This window comes from Coenobita brevimanus, chromosome 84, assembly GCF_032717465.1.
Source record: "Coenobita brevimanus isolate Jiangsu-jjx chromosome 84, ASM3271746v2, whole genome shotgun sequence".
Lineage (NCBI taxonomy): Eukaryota > Metazoa > Arthropoda > Malacostraca > Decapoda > Coenobitidae > Coenobita > Coenobita brevimanus.
Genome location: NC_137037.1, coordinates 48,419,827 through 48,445,764, shown reverse-complemented (window position 1 = coordinate 48,445,764; position 25,938 = coordinate 48,419,827). Strand labels below are relative to the sequence as shown.

The 25,938-nt window shown below is 39.7% G+C and overlaps 1 protein-coding gene across 1 annotated transcript in view; it reads left to right on the top strand.

Moving 5' to 3' along the window:
* The first annotated feature begins 2,325 nt into the window (after positions 1-2,325).
* The window catches only part of Mcm2 (DNA replication licensing factor Mcm2), a 43,981-nt gene continuing 20,368 nt past the window's right edge, over positions 2,326-25,938 (top strand). The window contains exons 1-9 of the mRNA XM_080280367.1: positions 2,326-2,341; positions 3,037-3,170; positions 13,036-13,271; positions 13,569-13,738; positions 18,878-18,966; positions 19,813-20,040; positions 20,463-20,629; positions 21,428-21,686; positions 22,966-23,176. Of these exons, the coding sequence (XP_080136493.1) occupies positions 2,326-2,341; positions 3,037-3,170; positions 13,036-13,271; positions 13,569-13,738; positions 18,878-18,966; positions 19,813-20,040; positions 20,463-20,629; positions 21,428-21,686; positions 22,966-23,176 (1,510 nt within the window). The remainder of the gene's footprint in view (positions 2,342-3,036; positions 3,171-13,035; positions 13,272-13,568; positions 13,739-18,877; positions 18,967-19,812; positions 20,041-20,462; positions 20,630-21,427; positions 21,687-22,965; positions 23,177-25,938) is intronic.

Genomic DNA, 25,938 nt, shown 5'->3' with positions numbered 1-25,938 from the left:
TTTACTAAACAAAAATCATAAGAAAATCAGGGAAACTCTTAAACATGACAGAGCAAAGACAAATTATTGAGAATTATGCAGGTATCAGTAACTTAAGTCATGTGATTATTAATATCATTTCTGAAGATCATAGCTTCCATTTATGTACTGTAGAGCTTTCCTTTAGTCAGTATTGTTTGGGCTACTGATAAATGGAAACAACATAATCTGCTGTCAGTTTGTTTCTGTATCCTCTGAATTTGTGAAGGATAGACAGCCAATTTTTTTTTAAGCTGAGTCACTCAGCCTAAGTCAAGTGGCACACTGGGCATTCAGAAGAAGTGTTGAACACTTTTTTATGTATGTAACAGAAAAAAGAAAAAAAATGTATGACAGTGATATAATGGTTAAACCTTGTTGTTCTTTTATACTTTTGTTAAACCCTATCCAGGTCCCAGATAGTTCAGGCAGTTTATAATGTATAATGCAGTCCTTCCAGTTACAGTATAGAATCAATGACTGATTCCTTTACTTTTTAGATATATAGTCTACTGTATACCATATATTTTTTCATATATTATAAGGAGTTACTAAATCACATTGCTTAGAGTAAGTACAATTAACATTGTTTACAATCTACACTGTAAAACTGTAGGTATTTCAGTATTTGTTAGCCATGTTTGTAACTTTCATTCCAGAACCTCACATCACTAAAAATACATTTTTAAAGAAATTATACATAATCTGAATTAATTACAGTTTTACCATGTCTGGCTTCACTGATCCCACCCTCCCTCCTGTTTATTTACTTAAATACAGTACATTACATACAATGACCTTAACCCCTTGAATCCCATGACGTATTTTCTTGTCTTCTTGCTATCTTCAGACGATTTTATTCAGCACAGAAGACTTTAGGTGTGGGCGCTCACCATCCTCACTTACTGTAGTGCTGCTGTCGGGTGTTTGCCCTTTCCTCTCTTCCATCCTTCTTTTCTTCCATCCTCGTCTGTCGTTCTTTCCTTCAGTCTTTCCTCATCCTTCTGCCTCCAGGTGACTTTACGCTCCCTATTCTGTCTTTCTTTCCTTCGTTCTTTATATTCTGTCTTTCTTTCCTTTATTCTTTCCTCTTCCTTCTGTGTGTGGGTGACTCTACACTGAGTGACAAGCCAGATGGCTTCCTGTACACCAGGAAACCATTTACTACGATGGGTGGTAACCATACAACCAAATTTTGGCGCCAGGTGATTTAGTGGGTTGAGCCGGTGAAGGTTTATATTGAAGGGGTGGTTGGGGTTTATTGTGCATGTAATGCCACTCAGGGATGAGTGAGGCTGGTCACTCTCATCTTAAATGTCAGGACCAAGACCAACTTGCCTAGCCCCAGGCTCCTACTTTGCTCATGGGGCAATGTAGGATTGAATGATGGATTAATGGATGGAAGGCTTCTCAATTTTGGGTGGGCAGATACAGCCCTAATAAACTCTTTCGCTGCCACACATCTGTCCCAAGTTGAATAAATTTGTCTGGAGACAACAGTAATATAAACTGGAATAAGTCATTGGGTTGAAGGGCTTAATTTCCTTAAGATAATCTTGTGAAACTGTTACAAATATTGTAAGTAACTGAATTAATAATGTAATGCCCATCCAGTGAAATATGCTGTTACTACGTACTTGATAACTTACCCCATTCTCAGGTGGGGGGGGGGAGGAAATGATCAAGAAAATATGTAAGAACATGTAAAAGGACTTGTATTACACTATTAAATGCCCCCCAGGTGGGACTAAATCCAGATCAGGAGGACTGGTTTGTGCATAAGCTACTGCTCTGACCACCAGAGGCTCTGTTAGTTCTGGCATCAGTCTCAGTCCTAATATCACACTTTAATCATATTGAGTATGGACCTGGGAATCTCAGCCACAATGTAATTTATGATGAATATTGTGCATTATTGTCGGTTTTTTTACCGCATTTTACATTTCTAAATTTTATCTTAATTTGTATTAGTAAATCAACAGAGCCATGATGTTTCAGTGGCTGTCACATTTGCGTTATGGTCTATCTGTTCCCCAAGTCTAGTGCTTGAAACCCAGGTTATAGCAGACATGGTGTTGTATTTTCACATGCTGTTAAGTTTTTGCACACATTCAATCATACCAGTACAAAGTCTAGCATACAGACAGCCATTAGTGCTTCAGTATACATAGGTCACATCAGCAACACTGACTTTCACAGGCACCATACTCACTACAGACACCACTTCCTGATTCATAGTTGGCCAGCATGAGGAAAAGACTAATTCTTCAAAGCAGCCTTCTTCCAAGGAGAAAGTTCAGTTGGGTAATGGACCCTGATACAGGTACAGATGAAACAACGTCTTTTTTTTGTTTTTTCTTTTCTTCTGAACAGTAACATCACAAATATTTGTCTCAGCTGGTTCTCCACTCGTGAACTGTGAGTACATAGAATATACGATTATTGTCTGCATGATATTCATTATTTTATTTCCAGTATCAGCTTTAGTGTAGTTGTCTGTTCTTATTGGGGCTTGGTATAATACCTTGATGTCTTCATGAGACAAAAGCTCTTTGAATGTTTCATACACTTTAGTTTGTATTTCATACTCCTTTGCTTTTGCCTAATTCATTCATTTCTTTCTTTCCCCTTTTTTTTCTTTTTTTTTTTTTTTACCTATAATCCCATAGATTTTGATTATTAAATTTTTTCAGGTTTTGTGGTCATGGCACAGAAGATGGTGATATAATTAGTTTTTATTTCAGAACGATCTGTGGTGACTAGCATACTGTCCCATATTACTGTCTGGTGGCTAATACAATATGCCCTTCTTTTTATTTTTTTATTTTTTTATTTTTTTCAGGTATAGAGTAAATTACTAAAATTCTACCGTACTTCTGTTGCTACCTGTAAAGCTTATTTCTGATTTGACCATATTTACAGTGTGAGATTAATTGAAAATATTGTGATACTGTATTCTGAGAAACATCCTTGACTTTATATGAGGACGTTCTGTACATTGTTGCTGTTATGTACCAGTGTTGGTGTGGCAGCTGTGTGATGTAGCACTTGTGTTTGCAGAGAATGGGTTTCTGCAGTCTGCTCAAACTACAGACCAATCATGTACTTTACAGCACACAGTAACAGGAGTCCTTGATAATGGTAGTGACTTGGTATGAAAATGGGACAAACTTTTATTCATTTGTTGTTGTCAGGGCCATCATCATTCATCCATTCGAGATAATATGAGTACTGTATGTATATATTATATTGTTATTATTTAAATATCTAGGCCTTGTAAATCCTTGATGTGAGTGAGGTTAGATTGCTATATAATAGAGTATGATTTGATGTTTTTGCAACAGTTATATCTCACTTTGTGGACTAGTGCTAATCAAACAATTTAGTTTACTTATGAGAAAGCAGCGTGGTTATAAAACATGTCTGTGAGTACGGTACCACTGCTTAGACTAGTCACAACTAGCACAGTAAAACTTCACTATAATGGACTAATTGGGGCCCAAGCCATTCCGAAAAAAGTGAAATTCTGATAAAAGCAACACCTGGACTTCCCCCTGCTAACCTGGACTTTTTCTGTTATATCAGACATTAGTCCAGATCACACCAATGGTTTTTAAACTGTTCTCACTACCATTGCAGTACTGTACTGCTTTATACATTCACTACAATAATCAAATGGTATCCACCCATCCATCATCCAATCCTGTGTTGCCCCATGGGGAGCGGAGGAGCCCGGGGATAGACAAGTTGGTCCTGACATTTAAAATGAGAATGACCAGCCTCACTCATCCCTGAATGGCATTACGTGAGCAATAAACCCCAACTATCCCTTGGATATAAACCTACACAGGCTCAATCCAATTGGTGCACCTTAATAACCCACTGAACCACCAGGCGCCTTAATTTGATTATGCGGTTACCACCCATCGTAATAAATGGTTTCCTGGTGTACAGGAAACCATTTGGCTTGTCACTCAGTGTAGAGTAACCCATAGGCTGAAGGAGGGGAAAGAATAAAGTAAAGAAAGACAGAAGAGGGAGTACAAAGTCACCCATAGGCAGAAGGAAGTGGAAAGAATGACAGAAGAGGAAAGAAGGATGAGAGGAAAAGTCAGACACCCAAAGCAGCACTACAGCGAGTGAGTAGATGGTGAACACCCCCACCTACCACCTTCAAATGGTATATTATGTTTAATAATACTGTACTGCACACTGATAAACATGTCTTTTATTTACCGTATTGTGGTGAACGTGGCTGAAGTGGTCAGGCAATCCGGGCGTTGTCGGACTTTTTTCGATATATAAGAATTTAGTCCAGTAGCTCCTCAATTCCGATAAAAGCGAATTCCGGTCTATTGAAGTCCGTTATATCGAGGTTTTACTGTATTTGCAGTTCATAAATGTATATTGGATATTGTAATGATAGTTGTGAAGTGTATAGTGTACATACAAACACTAGAGAAAGTAAATGTTATGTAATGTATAAAATGTATAGTATGAAGAATATTGAAAACATGAGCAAATGTATATTCATATTTTTTCATTGGTTGTTTGACTGTCTCAGAAGAATACAGAGTAAATGTATGTTTATGGTATTTTGTTGGTTGTATGATCATCTCAGAAGAATGTAAAGTCCAGAATGTTATTCTTTTCATCTTGGTTGGTCTTTCTCAGGAACCCTCGTGCATGCTGTTATGCTACACTCAAGACCTTGTAGGATAAGAAACTGTCCATTTTACCAACTTGAAAATGGATGTATATACTCATCAGATGGATGCCATTAACTATAATTATTTAACATTCAGCTAGACGGCATTCAGTTCATTTGTTTAATTTTGGAACATCATCTGCTTTTCAGAAATGAATGCATACATATTTGGTGGATAACTCTCTCCTGGCCCTAACCATATTACCACCACAAAAGCCCATTACCAGTTTGAAAAGTCATGACATGAGGTAAAAACCAGATGAATGCATATGTGATCATTGTTTGTGAGGGTCCTTTTGATAGCCCTTTATATACTTCAGACAAAATGATGACAATAATGTCAGCAAACTTGATAGTTACTGCAAGCAGCGCAAAAGAGAGGAGATTGAATCCCACCAATGTGGCCACCTGCCTTAACTGATTCTGAAGGCCAAATGTACAGTACTTATGTTCAACTTTCCATATCCATTTAGTGTACACAATGCAAAATAGTGTGGCTTTTGGAACATCAACTTTGACCAGGTATGCATAGTAAAAACATCCAACATGACCCTTCTTATATATTCCAGTTATTAATATTCCTTTATGTTAACCAAACCTAATGAGGTGGCTTTGTTGAGACTCTTAATATATAGGATTTCTTGAGTAATAACTGACTGTTCCTTGGTGTGCCTATGACAGCCTTTGTTACCCTTCATATTTAGACTCCCACAGCCCTTGTTACCCTACATATTTGGACATCTCACAAGATTATAGCATTAGTCCCCTCAACCCAAGGACATCAGTTTTACTTGATACCCTATGATTTATTAAGCTCAGGAAAGCAGCCTGTAATGAAGGGATTAGTAATAGTGTAGATTTAACCTCTCAAAAAGTCTCCTCTTATGCTGAATAAAATTTTCTAGTGGTAACAAGAATAAATTAAAAGTACACTATTGGACTGAAGGGTTTAATAACTAGAAAAGAGCAAATGTAAAACTTTAATAGTGAATTTAGTGGTACCAGTACGTCAAAAGGTAATACATGTATGTGATAGAATCTTGTATGGCATTGTACATGTATGGTTGTAAGATGGTATCTAGTGCAGAACTGTACCGTACTTGTAGGGAATACATTAACTCTTTCATCTTTTGTAGCCGTGTCATGGTATTTTACCCAGGCCACCTGGTTTTAGAAAGGATACCTTTATGTGGTGGCACTGATATAGTTGGACAATGGTTATACAGTTGTTTTTCATCTCCCTCCCCATCCCCACAATTAAGGAATGGTGGACTGTAGGAAAATGGTAAGTTCAACCAGCAATCCACAGGGTCCACAGCAGCAGTAACTCAGGCTACCTCCCCCCCCCCCTCCTCTTGCTGAATGAAGTTCTTGAAGTCAGAGTTGAAAACTGGCTTGATTAAACCATGCAGTTCATGAATATCTGTGACCTAAGTAAGATAGTCTGGATATAGCATTAATAAAATACAAATATGTCCATAGCAGTGAGAGAGTTAAGATATATTGTCTAGTATATATGTGTATAATGTAATTATATGTGCAGTTTGGGTACCTTGCAGTTTATGTGAAACAAATGCTATAATTGGAACATTCTGCTTGTATATATGTCAAAAGGAACTGTTTCTCCCTCTTCTCCATCTGCTTGAACATAATTCAGAAGATATCACTGACTTCATTATTCCTTTCCTTATAGCATCAAGTGTAGCAGTAGTATGTAAATATTACAGTAAGTGCCTGTATTGGACAACAAAGTAGTGTGTGGTTGGCAGTGCATGTGGTTAACCTCAGATTATCATCCTGTAGTCAAAATACCGTAACCTAATGCAGTATAGAGCCTGCCTGGTCTTGTGTATGTAGTGCCTCATTATTAATCCATATCATATCTTTGCCTACCCTGAGTCTTTCCTATGTAGACTCAGTTCCCACTCATTTACATTGGACTTTAGCCATACTGATTCATTATATATCATTTTTAGCAACTTCAGAATGTCAGGCAACTTTATCATGGATATATATATATATATATATATATATATATCATAGTTACCTCTGACCCCTAAGCTCCTGATGAGGAATAAGGGATTAGATGATGGGTGGATAGGTAGCTAAGATCTAATAACATTGCTGCATATCAAGGGTTAATACCTACAGTGCTGTATGTGATGCATTTTTGTTAGAACAACATGTGGTCTTAGTTTTAATTTTTAATTAACATAGGTACTATATTTGTGCAGTATGGGAGTACTGTACTAAGAATTAACATGATTATCGTATTACTGGTATTTGCTCCCTATTCATTAACCCCTGATTCCTCCACTACATTAAGCTCATATTCATCCATCACTACTTTGTATATCAGCTTTTTTTATTTTTCACACAGTGCTTTATACTTTTCATGATGTGTTCAGAATTTGCAAGGTGCAGTTTTTCAGTGAAGTGGCTGTAATTGTTCGTAAATTAGTAGCTTGTAGGTGTTAATAGATGAACAGATTTGACACTTGAATAACAAACTGTCTTTCATTTCCATACTGATTTAGGTCTGTTATGCTGGTCTCTAGGCATGATGAGTAAATTTTAAATTTTATTTATTTATTTTTTCCTACCTTTGAACAAAGACAAGACAGTCCATTTAAAGGTTATCACACTTGCTCCAGTAATCATGTTTGCACCAAAGCAAGACATTTAGTTGCCTGTCAACAGTTGAGAGTGTATCAAGAAGCAGCAGAAAGAGGAGATTTTTTTTATTTGTTTTAATGGTAGGTGGGGGCGCTCACCATGCACTTACTCAATGTAGTGCTGCTCTCAGGTGACTTTCCTTTCCTGTCTTCCTTCCTTCCTCTTCTGTCTTACTTTCCTTCGTCTTTCTTCTTCCTTTTGTCTACAGGTGACACTAAACTGAGTGGCTAACCAAATGGTTTCCTGTACACCTGGAAACCATTTAATACGCTGGGTGGTAACCATATACCCAGATTATTGCGCCTGGTGGTTTAGTGGGTAATTAAGACACTCCAGTCGGATTGAGCCAGTGCGGGTTTACATCCAAGGGATGGTTGGAGTTTATTGCTCACGTAATGCCACTAAGGGATGAGTGAGGCTGGTCACTCTCATCTTAAATATCAGGACCAACTTGCCTAGCCCTGGGCTTCTACGCTTCTCGTGGAGCAACACAGGATTAGATGACGATGATGATGATTTATGGTTGAACTATCTGTGTAACTAGCACTAAATTGTAGCCGAGATATACAAACATATATTGCCTCAGTCTCTTTCATTTATAATTGCTTTCCACCTCAAGCATTCTTGATCGCTGAACTGTGTGGAATAGGTACTGTGTATAAAGAGTGGCATTATGCATTTGTAACTATGAAACGTACTTAATAATTTTTAAGAGATGTTAAGTGCGCAGTGTGATAGAAGGCAAGGCAACAAAAGAAATCAGTGTTATAGTGGTAATGAAGTGTGCTGATGTGAATGATCATTCATCCAATCAATGCTACAGTGAAGATTATCAACTTTAGGTACTGTACCATTTTTGCAACTCCCAAGATTCTGTCCAATAAACATATTATCCTGACTATGACACACGTAATATTATTTTCCTCTGAAATTACCACTTAGCATTTGTTCATCAGATCAAGATAAGTGCTATACAATACTGTGCAGTACTGTAATCTACTCACAAGTGCTGGTACTGTACTGTATTATTCTAGTGTATGTAGCCTTTTTATTTTTTTCCCATCCTTATTTTCATCATCCAGACCTTCCTTCTCACACCAATGTGAGATGAGGTAGGATCTACACAGCAAAAAAAATTATGAATAAAAAAGAATGAGATGCTAACCAAAGTTCGCCCAGTTGAATGAGCCACACACCCATTCACTCACCATTTAGATCAGGTCAGGTCTATTGATCTGTTACTGGCACCATGTAATCCAGTACTACCTGTGTCATGGTCGGGGCACCAGCAACTACACTGGCAGCCCCACTGGTTTTGCTCTATGAGGAGAGTGGCTAGACACCCAGTAGGACAAAACCAAGACCTGTTAAAAGATGATGAGCTTCCAAGCCAACAGCAGTCTAGCAGGTTAGGTGAAGCTCAGCCTTGGTTGGCAGTCCACCTGGAAGGAAAACTTTTGCAAACCTGGGATTCTTTAGTAGGAGTACTGCCCCCTAGCTTCTCAAAAATGTTTAAATCACATCAAAAATGGAAGATTTATCAATCCATTTATCTATCTATCTGTCTATGTATATAGGCAGATAGATAGATGTATAGTGAAGCTTGGCCCTTGTTGGAAGGAAACAAGTCAAAAGTGAGAACAGTGGAAATGAGAATTGTGAGGAGCATGTGGAGTTACATGGAGAGACTGACTGATGAATGAGGAAGTGAAGGAGTGTTGTGTTGTGGATGTTGATGTGATTGAAAGCATTAGGAGAAGTACATCGAGGTGGTTCGGCCATGTGGAGGGCGAGAGACTAGCGAGGAGAGTGTATGTGAATGAGGTGGACGGGGGGGAAGTGGGAGGCCAAGGATGAGTTAGAGGAATTGAGTGGAGAGGTATATGAGAGAAGGGGATGTGAGCTGGGAGCAGGGCAGTGAAATGGTGGGGGACATGGCAACATGGAAGCGATTTGTTTGTGACTGCCCCTTACAGGATTAAGGCATCCATCAATAGACATACTGTATATACAGTACATATATGAATATTGTACTGTGTTTTATATAGGTTCTCTGACTTTTACTTTACTGAAGGATTAACCTACCTAGAATCAGTATAATAGTTGTTTGAACTATTAGGGTAAATATGGAAAGGATATATTCAGTATATATTATGTAATATCATCAAACATGTACTGTAGTTAGGTGAATCAGATGAAGTTACTGCAGTGTGAGGAGATGAAAGGAAAGTATTTTAAGGGTTGTGTATGTCGTGGGGTTAAAAGGCCCCATATCATTTGGTTATTTCTGGATGTAGTGTAGAAATATTCTTATTAAATATATATACAGTCTGTCATATCGTACTGTTTATAAAGGCTCAACATGCTTTTGTGCATTGGTCTTGGTCATCAAATGGCAGCTCTGGATGTTGCTCTATCTCTGGCAGCCTCCCTATTTAGACTCTTATCCCTGAAGCCAGAGGGACTGGCCATCCCTGAAATATGCTTGGCCATTCAAAATTTCTGAAGGAATATCCATGGATTCCCCCAGAATGTGTTCCCTTTGAGTCACCCCATAATTAGGTTTGGCCAGTCTTGGCTACCCTATTTTTTCAAATCAATTATTACCATGGCTGCTAGGTGGTGGATGCAGGAAATGTTCCACTGCCCACCTGGTCAATAATTGGCAGGTGAAGTAGGTGTATCTTACCATGTGATCCAGCAAGGTTATTACTGATGAAGTTTCTAGACGATTGCTTGCTCTGTAAGTTCCTTATCTAATAATCATATAAGAAAATGTGAAGGTTGGGGCAGATGCCATTAGGTGCTTAGACATCGTGCTCATCTATATAACTTAGGCCATTGCATCACCTAGGTGCTAATTTTACCTACCAACCCACAAAGGTCAGGTGGCACCTACTGAACCCAGTAGCTGGCAGCTAAACACAGCTACCTCGTCAATAGTTAAATACTGCTTGTATATTGTGTGAACTGTATTTTGTTTAAGTCTCATGTGTAATCTATATTTAATGCAAATACTAAAATAAGTTTTATCAATTACCCTTGATAGCTGGACCTTATGGGATGCAGTTATACTTCAGTCTTAATCAGATGTTATATTGTATTCTGTAAATATATCTTTTGAGGAAGTTTGTGTTTTGTAACAGCATAGTATGTTTATGTAAAAAGGAAAGTTTTTTTTTGGCGACCAGCAGAAAAAGAGAGCGTCTGGACATGTCTCCCCCCTCCTCCCTTGGATATGCCATTTTCGTTCCGTATGGAGATTATTCGCTGACTCACGAGGGTCATAGAACTTACATGTAAAATTTTCAGCAGGGAATGATTTCATAGAGTGACCAATGGACGAGTTATCAGGTAGGTCTGTTGACATCGTGATTTAAATTCCCCGCTCAGTCAGGGTCTCGTTCCTTGCTTGGCGGGAACGGATTGTTAACAAGCTGAAATACTCATCTATATCCCAAATTTAACTGTCAGTGATGAGCTTCTTAAAATCCTTGTGTTCTAGTGTGTTAAATTTGCCAGCCCCTTGCTTTAAATGGCTTTCAGAGTTATCCAGGTACCGTGCGTTGCTAAACAGAGATTTCCCGCGCTTTTGGCCAACCAGCACAAACGCACGAGAGAGGGAGAGTTACTTCCCAGTTGCATTGGTTTTTGATAATGTCTGTAAGTATTTTTACCGCATTTTCCTGCTCTTCATGTTTAGCAGGTGTTACTTAAATCTCAGCGATCACAATGTTATCCAGGGATCTGACTGTTATAGGAGACTGACTGAAAAAATGCCCATGGATTGGCGAGTTGGTGAGTTCTCATGACATGACGTTATGTGTAATATTTTTAGTGTCTAATAGTGATTGGTTGTGGTCAGTTTGGATGGTTAAGCCACTGTTGACTCGGAAATTGGTTATGCAGTTGGTTATTCTAGGTTAAGAGGAATGATATACGGTATAAGGCCGTTAGCCTTGGCAAACCATATAGGCCAATGCTTGTCACTGGACAGTAGTTTATTGTATTCCAGGCATGGGTTTGGGATACATTTAGCCTTAGTGGCCTTGTGACCAACATTCCGTGAAAGGGAGTGCATCATATGTCGTATTGATGATCACAAAAAGGTATTTATAACATCTGGTGAAACTGCAGGAGACCCCCCATTTATAAAATTTAGTAGTTTATATCTTTTATTGCTGAACCTGACCATCCCAGTGCGGTTTGAGAACCTAAAAGTTATGTAAATGTTTATTGTTACGGTACCATAGAATACTTTAATACCATAATAATACTTGAGCAGGTTAACAGATTACAAACCAGCACCAAAACCACTGTTCTGACTAGAAAATTTGAGTGGTATGTTGTGTTTCAGAAGATTCATAATAACTGGTCATTGTGTACCGGTAAAATACTCCATGACCTGTAATGTTAATGGTTATGTAGCCACACCACCCAGCTTGACGGATGCTGAAGCTTGAGCTTATGTCACACGGACTTTTTTTTTTTTTTTTTTTTTTTTTTTACCACTTGAAGAAAATAACAAAATATCATATAATTATTTTATATCCTTGTTTTGTGCTCATTGTTTACATATGCTGCCAGATAGGAACTGTGTAATATAAGCTAATTGGCCTGCTGTTGTTATCCTTGAGTGTTCGTATTTTAGTGTGTGTGTGTGTGTGTGTGTGTGTCATCTTGTTTGGTAACTGGTAATTTATTTGTCATTTATATAATGCAACATATTAGTAGCAAAAATTCCTGGGAACATCCATCTGAATTTGATTGTTATTTGCAGTCCATTTGATATGCAGTATTGGTGGTGGAACCAAAACATACTGCAACAAATTGTGGTGTATATTTCATGGGTTTTACTGGCCTAGAGGAAAAACAAACCCTTGTCGTTATTTGAAAGTTGCGGTCTTGAGAAAGGGAAGTGGGTTAAATTTAATTATGAAAATTAAAGGCATGGAAAATCTACAGTCATTTAGTGCCCATCAATAGAATAAGAGTCATATAGTCTATAATATTGCAGTAGTTTGTCAGGTGTCATGTGTTGCCTTATTGCTTGCAGTCTGATTAGCCCATTGAGTCAAGGATGTTGTTTTCCTTATATTGCCATGTCCTGGTGAATTTATTCAGCTGAGGATAGATTTTTGAAGTTTAAGGGTTAGGTGCAGCATTAATGAACACTTGAAATAGCTACTAGTGGCATTTATTATGTTGAATAAAAACTTCTGGTTGCAGTATAAATAAGCTATGAAAAAAAAGATGTCACATGGATTCAAGGTGGTAAAACATGCCCATGAAATCTTGGAGCATTCATATTAAGTAAACCATATTCTGCGATCTGTCAGAATGGTAGGTAGATTACCGGGTATTGTTTTTGTTGTGGCCTCAGGCTCATAACCATGTAAAACTGATGAACTGCTGTTTAAGTTGCTGTTATGCAGTCCATCCTCCTCCTCCTCTCAGGGGGATTGGAATAGCTAATTTATATTGTATCAGATGAAGACATCCCCCCCCCCCCCCACCACCACCACCACCACCACCAGGAGGCCAACTAATGCTTTCAAATAGAGCTGAGTTGTATTTGGAATGTTACAGCTGTATGACACATTGTGTTAATATATGGGTACTGTACATTTTAGGAGCACCCAACATCACCCTCAGCTGTGATGAGCTCCCCAGAGCCCACCACACCAGGGCGGTCCAGTGTGTCCAGTCGTCGGCGGCGGCGATCCTCCCGGGGCTCTCATCCTGATCCCGTCACATCATCACCCGGCCGTGACCTGCCTGCATTTGAGGATGAGAGCGACGTGGTGGGGCAAGATGCACCACCTGAGGAAGAAGATGGAGAAGAGCTGTTTGGCGATAACATGGAGAAGTGAGTTGACTTTTAACAGATGTTCTTGTGGATGATTTGGTTGGGTTGAAAAACAGAGGAATTGAATTTGTACTGCACCAAGAGTAGTGGAGGAAATGATTTTGCAGTGCCTTATGAATAAGGTTTGTTTGCCTCAGAGAATCGATAGGCAGCTCCGAAATGAGGTGGGCCATGTAACAAGCTGGTATAGTTCATCTTCTCTTAGGTATTTCACTTTACTAATCTGATAATTGTGAAAAGGTAAGTGTGTACTTCATGGAACTGTAATATCACAATCATGGTGTTTTGTCTATGCAGCGATTACCGTCATATCCCTGAGCTGGACGTGTATGATGTTGACAACCTGGATGACTCTGAGTACTCCATGATGAGTGAAGGCGACCGTCTTGCAGCGGAGGCCCAGATGCGACGACGTGACAGGGAGGAAGGACGCACTACTGGGCGCATGCGTCGTGGCCTGCTTTATGGTTAGACTATCTATCTATCTATCTATTGCCAGACGCCTCAATCCCGTTTGGGGTGGCCACAAACAAATCGCCTCCAAGTCGCCCTGTCCCCCGTCATTTCCCTGCCCTGCTCCCAACTCACACCCCCCTCTCTCATATACCTCTCCACCCCATCCCTCCATCTCATCCTCGGCCTCCCCCTCCTTCTTCCCCCCTCCACCTCACTCACATACACTCTCTTCGTCAGTCGTTCACCCTCCATCCTCTCCACATGGCCAAACCACCTCAGTGTGTTCCTCATAACGCTTCCTATCACACCCACATCAACACCACAACGCTCCTTTATATCCACATTCGTCAGCCTGTCTCTCCATGTGACTCCACAGGCTCCTCTTAAATAACTCATTTCCACTGCTCTCACTCTTGACTTGTGTCCTTCCAACAACGTCCAAGCTTCACTTCCGTACGTTAGAGTTGGTATCACAATACTGTCATTTAGTAACTTTTTCACTTCCAAGCTCACTTCCCTGTTTCTTATCACTGCTTTCAAAGAACCAGCAACCTTTCTTCCCTGCTGTACCCTTTCAAGCACTTCACCCTCCAAACCTCCATCCTTACTCATCACACTACCCAAGTACTTAAACGTACTCACATTTTCCAATTCCTCACCGTCCAACCTCGCTATACATTCACTGACTTCACCTCTCTCAAAGACCATCACTTTACTCTTCCCTACATTCACCTTTAGATTCCGTTTCTTACACACTCTCTCAAACTCATCCACCAAGCCTTGCAGCTCCCCTTCGTCTTCACTCAACAACACAGTATCATCTGCAAACAACAGTACAGGGAGTTTCCAAACACTATCCTCTCTCACCAGGGCCACTCCAACATCCACTACCCTACCTTGTACCTCTTTTATTACCCCATCCATGTACAGATTGAACAACCATGGAGACATGACACATCCCTGTTTCAAACCAACTTTCAAAGAGAAAAATTCACTTAGTTCACCATCCACACGCACTGCAGCCTTCGCACCATCGTACATACTCTTCACAGCATTCAACAACTTCCCATCTACTCCATATATTCTTAACACTTAGACTACTTCTTATTTATTCTCATATTCCTCTGCAGTCCTTTTGTAGTTATTACCGTCTGTATTTTTGCACTCAGTAAGTCCACATCTTTTACATTACTTAACTTTGCCATCTTGTCTTTCAGGGTGAGTAAACCATCACAAAATGCTATACAGTAGTTCAAAGTGTATTTTTTGAACAACATTGTTATTAAATCATCCCAAAGTAAAATTTCAACAGACTGATGATTTACAGGGCATGACAGCAGTTATTAAACTGTGGCTGTGGATTTTTTTTTTTTTTTTTTTTTGGGGGGGGGAATATGTTTTTCATGGTGTTTATGTAATGCATGTTAAAAATGAAGGCATACTGTATAGTATGTAGTAGAGAAATGTGAAGTTAGAAGATAATCATATTGTAGAGAAACAGATGGTTCTGCTGTACCTTTATGCCAGTTTCTCTATTTTCAAATATATCATGTTTTTCCTTCCTCTGTTCATCTTTTGTAATAATAATATCATATATAGACAGCACATTAAATATTTAACATTCAATTTGTATTTGTTGGGGATAGTCTATCTGTCTATTGCCAGACTCCTTAATCCCATAAGGGGTGGCCACAAACAAATCACCTCCATGTTGCCCTGTCCCCCGTCATTTCACTGCTCTGCTACCAGCTCACACACCCTTCTCAAATACCTCTCTACTCCATCCATCCATCTCATCCTTGGCCTCTCCCCCCCTCCACCTCACTAACTTACACTCTCCTTGTCAGTCTCTTGCTCTCCTTCCTGTCCACATGGCCAGACCACCTCAGTGTGTTTCTCCTAACTTCCTATCACATCCATGCCACAACGCTCCTTCACTTCACTGTTTGTCAGTCTGCCTCTCCGTGTGCCTCGCAAGTAACTCATTTCCATTGCTCTCACTCTTGGTTTGTGTCCCTCCAACAAGGTCCAGTCTTCACATCTGTACATTAGAGTTGGTATCACAATACTATCATGTAGCAACTTTTTCACATCCATGCTTATTTCCCTGTTTCTTTTCACTGCTTTCAAAGAACCAGCAACCTTTCTTCCTTGTCATACCCTTTCAAGCACTTCACCCTCTAAAATTCCATCCTTACTCATCACACTACCCTGTTCTGGTGCTGGACATCTTTTCCATGATGAGTTGTAGTCTCACACTATTTTTACATATTACTTACAGAGTGTTTAAGTTAGCTACCCTACACATTGGTTAGGCTACACGGTAGTTAGGACAACAATGAAAACGGGGACGTTGAAAAGGAGTGGCCGGGCAATGTTCTGGTGCCGGACATCGTTTCCGTGATGAGTTGTAGTCTCGCACTATTTTTACATATTACATACAAAGTGCTTAAACATAATTAATGAGTGTCTAATCTAGTGTGATGATAATCAACAAACACCATCTTACTATAAATGTGGCATGGGAAAGATGAGCAGTCAGACTTGCAGAGCCCAGCATTTTCTATCATAAACAACGAGGGTAAAGGGAAAGCGATAGAGAAATATGAATTCTATATATGTTTAAAGTCTTTGGGGAAATATTTACCCTGTTGGAATACTTTAATGTAATCAGTACTACTTTATTGAGGTGTATAATGTGCATGGTAAAGTTGTGATGCTTCTATTCATGTATAAATCACAGTTGTCTGTGGGGTTTGGCACCTCTGTATATGATGACCTCAGCGCCACTCCCAGCGGGAGGCCAGCCAGCTAGGAGAGAACGCACATCATTCAAACGAGAGGGACGTATTTACTCTGGGCTTTCTCTGTGTTGCAGTTGTATCTTTCTGTGGCCAATAGAGAGAGAGAAATCTGCTCATTTTTCAGTTCACCTGCACACGCTACCTACCTCTACCATTCCTTCAGCAGGATCTACACCGATTTCACACCATTTCCAGTGTGTGAGAAGACATTTGGTGGTGTCAGCCGGAAGTGACTTCGACCAGGCGGAACGTTATAACCTTGCTTGGAACATGCAGTCATGTCTAAGCTGATATATAAATTGGTGATCAGCTGTGGGGTTCCAATAAGCTGAATACATAAGTGACCAGTTGAAGGATCCACACAAACCGACACAACCCAAGTACTTAAATGTACCCACACTTTTCATTTTGTTCTCATCCAGCCTCACTGTATATTCAGTGAATTCATTTGTCTTGAAAGCCATAACTTTACTCTTCCATACACTCGCCTTTAGATTCCGTGTCTTGCACACACTTCCAAACTCATTCACCAAACCTTGCAGCTCCCCTTTATCTTCACTTACCAACACAGTATTATCTGCAGACAACTGTACAGAGAGTTTCCACACGCTGCCCTCTCTCATTAAGACTGCTCCAACATCCACTGCCCTGCCTTGTATCTCTTTTATAGCCCCATCCAAATACAGATTGAACAACCATGGAAACATCATACATCCCTGTTTCAGTCCAACCTTCAAATAGAAAAATTCACTCAGTTCACAATCCACATTCACTGCAACCTTAGCACCCTCATATATACTCTTCACAGCATTCAGCAACTTCCCATTTACTTCATATATTCTTAATACTTTCCACAATCCTTGTCTGTCCACCCTGTCATATGTTTTCTCCGGATTCATGAAGGCTGAATACAACTTCTTTCCCATCTTTAGAAACTCTTCCACTAAGGGCTAAGAATAAATGTACAACCTCTTCCCCTCCTAAAACCTCCCTGTGCTTCTCCAACTAATTCCACTGTTACTTCCCTCACTTTGGGTGTCTGCCCTTTCCTCTCGTCCTTCCTTCCTCTTCTGTCGTTCTTTCCTTCATTCATTCCACTTCCTTCTGCCTATGGTTGACTTTACATTCCCTTTTCTGTCTTCCTTTCCTTCATTCTTTCTCTTTCCTTCTACTTATGGGTGACTCTACATTGAGTGACAAGCCAAATGATTTCCTGTACACCAGGAAACCATATCTATGCTGAGTGGTAACAATATATCCAGAGTATGGCGCCTGGTGGTTTAGTGGGTAATTAAGGCGCTCCATTCGGGTTGAGCCTGTGTAGGTTTATATGCATGGGGTGGTTGGGATTTAATGCTTATATAATGCCACTCAGGGATGAGTGTGGCTAGTCACTCTCATCTTAACTGTCAGGACCAACTTGCCTAACTCTAGGTTCCTCCGCCTCTCATGAGGCAACATAGGATTGGATGATGGATGGATTTCCCTAACTCTGTCATTAAGTATCCTGCTATATACTTTTCCTATCACACTAAGTAGACAAATACCCCTATGATTACCACACACTTCTTTTTCCCCTTTTCCTTTGCTCAGGGAAATTACTGTATACCTGACTTACAATCCTCCAGGACTTTTCCTTCCTCCCAGGCCAAGCAACACATCTTCCACATCCATTCTACAACTATCTCTCCCCTATCCTTCAGCATTTCACCACACACTCCATCAGTTTCTGGGGCTTTCCCCATTTTGACTTTCTTCATTGCTTCCTGTCCTACTGATTTCTTCCTCTCTTCTCACATCCATCACTCTCCCAGCCATTCCCCAGCCACTTATACTTGCATTACTTACATTCTGTATGTTCAGCAATTCCTTAAAGTGTTCTCTCCATCTGCTCACTCTTTCTCCCTTCTGCACTAGTAATCTACCATTTTTATCTTTCACTCCCTGACTAATGCCCTGTCTAACTCTCTTTACCTCTCTCCAGAACATTTTCATAGTCCCTCCACTTTACACTCAGATTGCTTCCAAATTCATTATCCACTCTCTTCTTACTCTCTCGTACTAATCTTTTCACCTCTCTCTTCCTCTCTGCATATAACTCTTTCTTCCGGATCTCTACTTCCTTCACACCCCTGTTTCTCATCCACTTATTGTGTGCATTCTTCTTGTGCCACAACCTGTCTCACCTCTTCATTCCACCATGCTGTTCCTTGCATCCTCTTTCATCTTCTCTTGTTGGGGTAGTGTTGGTGAAAAAAGTTACATTTTATATTCATACTGCTTGCCCTGGCTGTGAACTTCTGAGACTTCAGTATGAGTGGATTCTAACACTGTGTCACGGTACAGATGAGAGTGATGATGATGAAGATCGGCCAGCCAGGAAACGTCGCCTAGCAGAGCGTGCAGTTGAAGGTGAAGCTCCAGAGGATGAGGAGGTTAGTCTGTTGTTTAGTGTAGCTATTAGTGGTACTGTTTATTACCTTTTTGGAGGTGGGTTAACCCCTGCCTCAGGGCTCTTGTTTGGCGAGCCACAGCTCACAAATGCAAGTATTTTTTCCCTTCGGCGAACAAATTTTACATGCAAGTCACCTTTTGGTGAGGAGAAAATACATCCACTTCAAAACCCATTAAACTACAAAAAAAGAAAATCTCACTTAAATGAACAAAAAAGCACGTTGTGATCGATTATTAAGTCTTTCCTTGTTGCCACTGTGAATGTTTAAAACCTCATGATTCTAATCATCATAATGTGTAAATAGATAAATATATTTATTGCTTGTAAAATATTTCACCTCGTAGTTAATTTGTCTACAAAAAATTTATTTGGCTCGTAAATCTGAAACCTTAGGATCCAAATGGCTCACAACTATCCGCAGTTAGCAAGAGCCCTGTGCCTACTAGCTGCTCATTATCCAGCCGTAGGCTGTGCATACCGGTACTTTTAACAAGAAGTTATTAGGTACTGTATAGAATATTCTACTCATTTAGAATGCAAAAGCAGATAAACTTCCCCCTTTCCCAGTGCCTTTACTGAGTACCATCATCATTTATGTGTCGTAATGCGCAAGCAGAGAAAGGAATGGAAATGCTTGTTTAGAGTTACAAAAAATTATGCAATATCTGTACAAGCATTAATGTTTTTACTTGTCACTTACAGCTGCTAGAATAGATACATTGTAAATTTTATCGAAGCTAATGTTGTTAAATTTGTACATACAGTACTGGTATATGTTTATGATGACTGTGCATATAACTGCATTTACATGTGCTTTTGTGTACAGATGATTGAGTCCATAGAGAACTTGGAGGACTTGAAGGGCCACAGTGTACGAGAGTGGGTGTCTATGCTGGGGCCTCGTACAGAGATCTACAATCGTTTCAAGAATTTCTTACGTACCTATGTCAGTGATAAGGGTAACAATCTATACAAGGACAAGATCAGGCAGATGTGTGAAGAGAACAAGTCTTCTTTTGAAGTTGACTACAACATCATTGCTTCTGAGGAGCAGGTTAGTTGGGGTTATACAGTATCATCTTCTGTTTGTTTGTTAGGCATGTATTTATTTCTTTTTTCTTTTTTAGAAATATTTGGCTAGTAGTTTCATGCTCATTGAATTATCACAACATAATGTTTTTGTGTTACTAGTACAGGTGTCTTAACCCATCACGTCCAGGGGTCGTTTTCACCACCCAAACCACCAGCAGGTGTTTTTCTTAAAAATCACCGTTATTTAAACGATAATTTCTCAGCTAAATCTATATTATAAAATTGTAGTATAATATGCTCTTATAATATGATGGAATAATCATAATGATAATAAAATAACTAATACTACAAAACACTAGATCATGTATACATGCCACCCGGACGGGAGGGGTTAATTGCAGTCACATTTTTTCACCTTAAGTTGGTTTCTTTCCCTCAATGCAGGTTCTGGCTTATTTTCTACCAGAGGCCCCAACTGAGATGCTGGAGGTAATGGATTCAGCAGCTAAGGATGTTACACTGTCCATGTTCCCCCAGTATGAACGAATCACACGGGAGATACACGTCAGGATCACAGACCTTCCACTCATTGAAGAATTGCGCTCTCTCAGGTACACTACTAAACTGTACCGTACTTTTTGTATGGTTTGTTGCAGCATAATTCCACAATCAGTAAAAATTAGGATTATTCAGCTTTTCTTTCGAGTGGCAATGTTTGGTCTTCATGTAAAGACCTTTGGTAAATAATGTATGTAAATAGGGAGCTTTGCCATATAAGACTTCATATTATGCATTTCCATCTGGAATGTGGGCCAGTCACCTACCCTTCTGTGTTAGCCAAGCTTCTGGGTCCATATCTTATGACAAGTACCATATGTTGCAATGTATGTGAAAAATATGCAACAGGGCACCATGCAACTTGGAAATAAACCACCAGTGTTCCATGCAAGCATGGAACACTGCCATACAAATGTCAGTGTGTTTGTAGTATGTGTATAGAATACATGGTATTGTAAAATAAACTACAAATTAGAGTATATTTAGAATATGTGTATTGAGTTTATGCATGAACTAGAATGTGAAATTGAAATATATGGTTTTCTAATGCCATACATTAGCTATATAAATTCTTAATAGCGTTAGGTGAGTAAGGTTGATGCCTGCAAGCATGTTGGAGCCTTTATAAATGATACGACTAAGATAAATTGCAAACGTCAGCTTGTCTTGTTTCTGTGTACTGGTACTTGTAACTTACCATGCGTCTCACTCATTAAATGGCAGCCTACATGAGTTTGATAAGTCCAGAGTGTCCATGTTTTGCAGTACCTGTAATCTGGTTAAATGTTCTTGGCAGTGACATGTAAAAAAACATATGATTACAACTAACCTTTGGTCTTTATGTCCATCAGACAGCTACACCTAAACCAGTTGATACGAACATCTGGAGTGGTGACATCAACAACAGGCATCCTTCCACAGCTGTCGGTGGTGAAATATGACTGTAATCGCTGTTCATATGTACTTGGGCCATTTGTCCAGTCCCAGGCATCTGAGGTGAAGCCTGGCTCCTGTCCTGAGTGTCAGAGTCGAGGACCTTTCACTATCAATATGGAACAGACTGTGTACCAAAACTACCAAAGGATTACCCTCCAGGAGTCACCAGGCAAGGTTGGTGAAAGCACTTATTTTCTGTACCATGTGATGGTTGGATTCTGAAAATATTTGGCTTGTGTGTGAGCTGTAGGTGTATAACTGTCAGATACATCAAATGTCAAGGAGAAAACTGTATGATGCATAATTAGATTCAGGCCAGAAGTTAATATATTCCATGCTTAAATTTGAATTCGGTGCTCAGCAGATTACAAAGGTCATACAGCATGGTCTGTCTGTGTATCTATCTATTGCCAGATGCCTTAATCCCGTAAGGGGTGGCCACAAACAAATTACCTCCATGTCTCCTTGTCCCCCGCCATTTGATTGCCCTGCTCCCATCTCACACACCCCTCTCTCATATACCTCTCCACTTCATCCATCCATCTCATCCTTGACCTGCCCCTTCCTCTCTCCCCTCCCCCTCACTCACATAGACTCTCTTTGTCAGTCTCTCACTCTCCATCCTCTCCACACGGCCAAACCACCTCAGTGTGTTTCTCCTAACACTTCCTATCACATCCACATCCACACCACAATGCTCCTTCTCTTCCTCATTTGTCAGTCTGCCTCTCCATGTGACTCCACATGCTCCTCTCAAATAACTCATTTCCACTGCTGTCATTCTTGACATCTGTCCCTCCAACATTGTCCAAGCTTCACTTCTATACGTTAGAGTTGGTATCACAATACTGTCATGTAGTAACTTTTTCACTTCCATGCTCACTTCCCTGTTTCTTATCACTGCTTTCAGGGAACCAGCAACCTTTCTTCCCTGATGTACCCTTTCAAGCACTTCACCCTCTAAACTTCCCTCCTGACTGATCACACTACCCAGGTACTTAACGCACTAACATTTTCCATTTCCTCCTCATCCAACCTCACTGTACAGTCACTGACTTTGCATAGTACATGCCATAAATAGCAACCCCACTGACCATTCCTTCTCTTAATGTATTTGTAATGCATTGCCCTGTTAAGCTTCAGATCTTGTAACACCTGTTCATAATGGACTATGGTTGGTATTGACTTAGAAATTGACCTGTTCATAGAATAAGATATACCATACCCACTACTCTGTCTCGTATCTACTACAAATTGTATGTAACAGTAATGAAAATACAGTTTGTCTGCAAAGTCCTGCTTGCGTTGTTAACTAGGACTGTGTGGGAACAGCTTAACCTTGTGAGATGCAGTGTTTTCCATATGGAAGAGTTATTCTTGAAAAATCAGGTATAGTGTCATTTTGAGATTGATTTGGTCACTTTCAGTAATCAAGGAAATTATTTCATTGTAGGTGGCTGCTGGTCGACTTCCACGGTCAAAGGATGTTATCTTGCTGGGTGACCTGTGTGATTCGTGCAAGCCTGGTGATGAGATAGAAGTGACGGGAGTGTACACGAACAACTATGACGGTTCCCTCAACACTGCACAAGGCTTCCCTGTCTTTGCCACAATCATCATGGCTAACCACATTGCCAGAAAGGACAACACAAATGCTGTGAAAGGTTAACATACCTTACAAGCTTCTTTTCATTCTGTTAATCCTCTGACTGCTAGAATTCCTTTCAGCTGTATAACATTGTCTACTGTTATTCAGGATACCATTCCCAAGTGTACTAGAAGCAGAGGAAGGATCATCATGGAAGACTTTGACTGCAAGGACTTTCCTTAGCTGAATGGCAGCTTAGTAATCCACTCAAGTGCAACTTGTTTCTACACATTCTTAAGTGGGAAAAAGAGGTTAGGGTGATGTTGATGATAAACAAACTCTTTATCGAGATAATCTTACAATACATTCTTATTCAGTGATCATTGTCTGTTGTACTGTGATTTTACAATCGTAGGTACAGAAATACAACTTATAGTAGCATAGTATTTATTTTTAAGTGGTATCTTAATACTGATGGCAGTGTGATTACAGCACATCCTTATTTTGCGTATGGAATTATCTGTGGCATAACAGTTTATCGTATATTGTCATAACACAGACTCAGTGGGGATATGTTTTTGGCCAAGGGTCACCCACCCAACAATCTAAAAACAAGTTTCCAGCTCATGGAAACTGTTAGTTATTTCACTTCCTTGCACTTCACTTGCTGCTTGAACTCTAGCACCACACTACTGCTCCATCATTGACACTGACACATCCGATAGCGACAGTTCAAATGCCATTTTGGAACAAACAAATGACTTTAAGCTTGAGTGTTGGTGATCATATAAGCGGCAATAGCGATCGTATATCGACAGGTGAGGCTCTGTACCGGATCATAATGATTGTGGAAGTGAAAATACAATTGTATATTGAAGGACAGACCAATCACTTAATGCCTTCTCCACCATAGGCAGGCAGAGGCATCAAGAGGGTCCAAGCTTTGTAGTCATCATATACAATAGTCCATATTATTATTTGATGTAATAGAGTTAAAGGCCTGTCCGGGTAGTGGCAGTGTCCAGATAATGACCATCCCCCCTACTATACCTATACTAACCTACATGTACAGTACTTCTGCTTACTTTGGCGGTGTTTTCCAGTCATTCAGGCACACGTAGGAACATCAAAAATAATTTTTAACAGAAAACCATGCAAAAAAAAAAAAATACTGAAAACCAAAAAATGCCTAGCTGTACACTACTGGATATACAGTACCTGTCCTAATATTGGCAGTGTTTTCTGATCATTCTGCCTTATTTAAACATCCAAACACACATAGGAATATCCAAAATAATTTTAGACACCAAGAAAACCATGCAAAAAAAAAAAAAAAAATGAAAGCCAAAAAATATGCTACCTACACACTACTGTACACACTATCACAATTGCTAGTTTCTTTACCCACCTGGCTCAAGAGAAGTTGAAGCCAGGGCTGAAGGACAGCCAGGAAAGTGGACACAGTTAGTCTAGCTGGCTGGTAATGGTTCATGATGGAATGACTCACACACACCAAGCCTAACATTGTCACTGACTCCTGGCATATAACCTCAGTCATGGAGTGTGACTGAAATATTTGTCATGAAATATAACTGAAAAAGGAAAGCATCATTATCACTTAATGCACTCTTTTAATACTTCTTGGTTTCCCATGTATTTTGTGAACATGGTTCCTGTTCGAAATACCTTTTTCAGAGTTCACAGAAGGCCTTCTCTCGACGCACCAAGTTAATTTCAAAGCAGTGACTGGGCAGGCTCAACAAGAAGGAATTGAAAGCAGCAAGAAGATTGTGTGCATAATGCTGACATCTGCTTAATTATATATCCCCAGTATTACTTGAATTAGTTGCTTCACTATTGTTGTAATCACAGATTACGAAGCTGCTTCGAGAGTGCTGGGAACACTTTGAAAAAAGGTAGTTCGAACAGGAATCATGTTTACATGATGCTTGAGAAACCGAGAAACATTACAAAAGTGCATTAAATGATAATAGTGCCTTCATCCATAGTTATATCTCTTGACAAATATTTCAGTCATATTCTATGACTGTGGTTATTTGGTAAGAGTTGGTGAAAGTGTTCGGCTTAATGTGTGTGAGTTATTGTGAAACATTATCGGACTGCTAGACTAGGCATGTCTGCTCTCCTGGCATTACTTCAGCCCTAACTTCCCTCAAGCCAGGGGGGTAAAGAAACAAGGGATTGCGATAGTATGGTACTCCTAATATTGGCACTGTTTTCAGGCCAATCTGCCATAATTAGACATCAAAACACACACACGAATATCCAGAGTAATGCTAAACACCAAGAAAACCATGCAAAAAACTTTAAAAATCCAATCTCTCTCTCTCTCTCTCTCTCTCTCCAGTACCCCTCCAAATTTTGGCAGTGTTTTCTGGTCATTGTACCATATTGAGACATCAAAACACACATAGAAATATCTATATTAATACTAAACACAAAGAAAACAATGGATAAACAACAAAAAACCTGAGGACTGTTGGAAAATCAGTTATCTTTCTGTGACGGAGCGATAGCTGCTCCAGGCCCCCCCCCCCCCCATAAAAAATCCTTATCCAAATATGCCACCGGAAATTGATTATATTGGTATACATTGTATACCATCATCATCTTTACTGGTGTTTATATTATAAGATAGGTGGATAAAAACAGAAAACTGATGAGTAAAATAACAAAACTGATGAGTAAAATAACAAAACTGCAGTGAGAATAAATGGTGTTAAGAGTAAAACTTACCTTCATACAACTTCCCACCATCCTACTGCAAAATTTTGCCCGAGCCTTGTAAAAGTTAAACATAAGCCTTGATGCAGAATT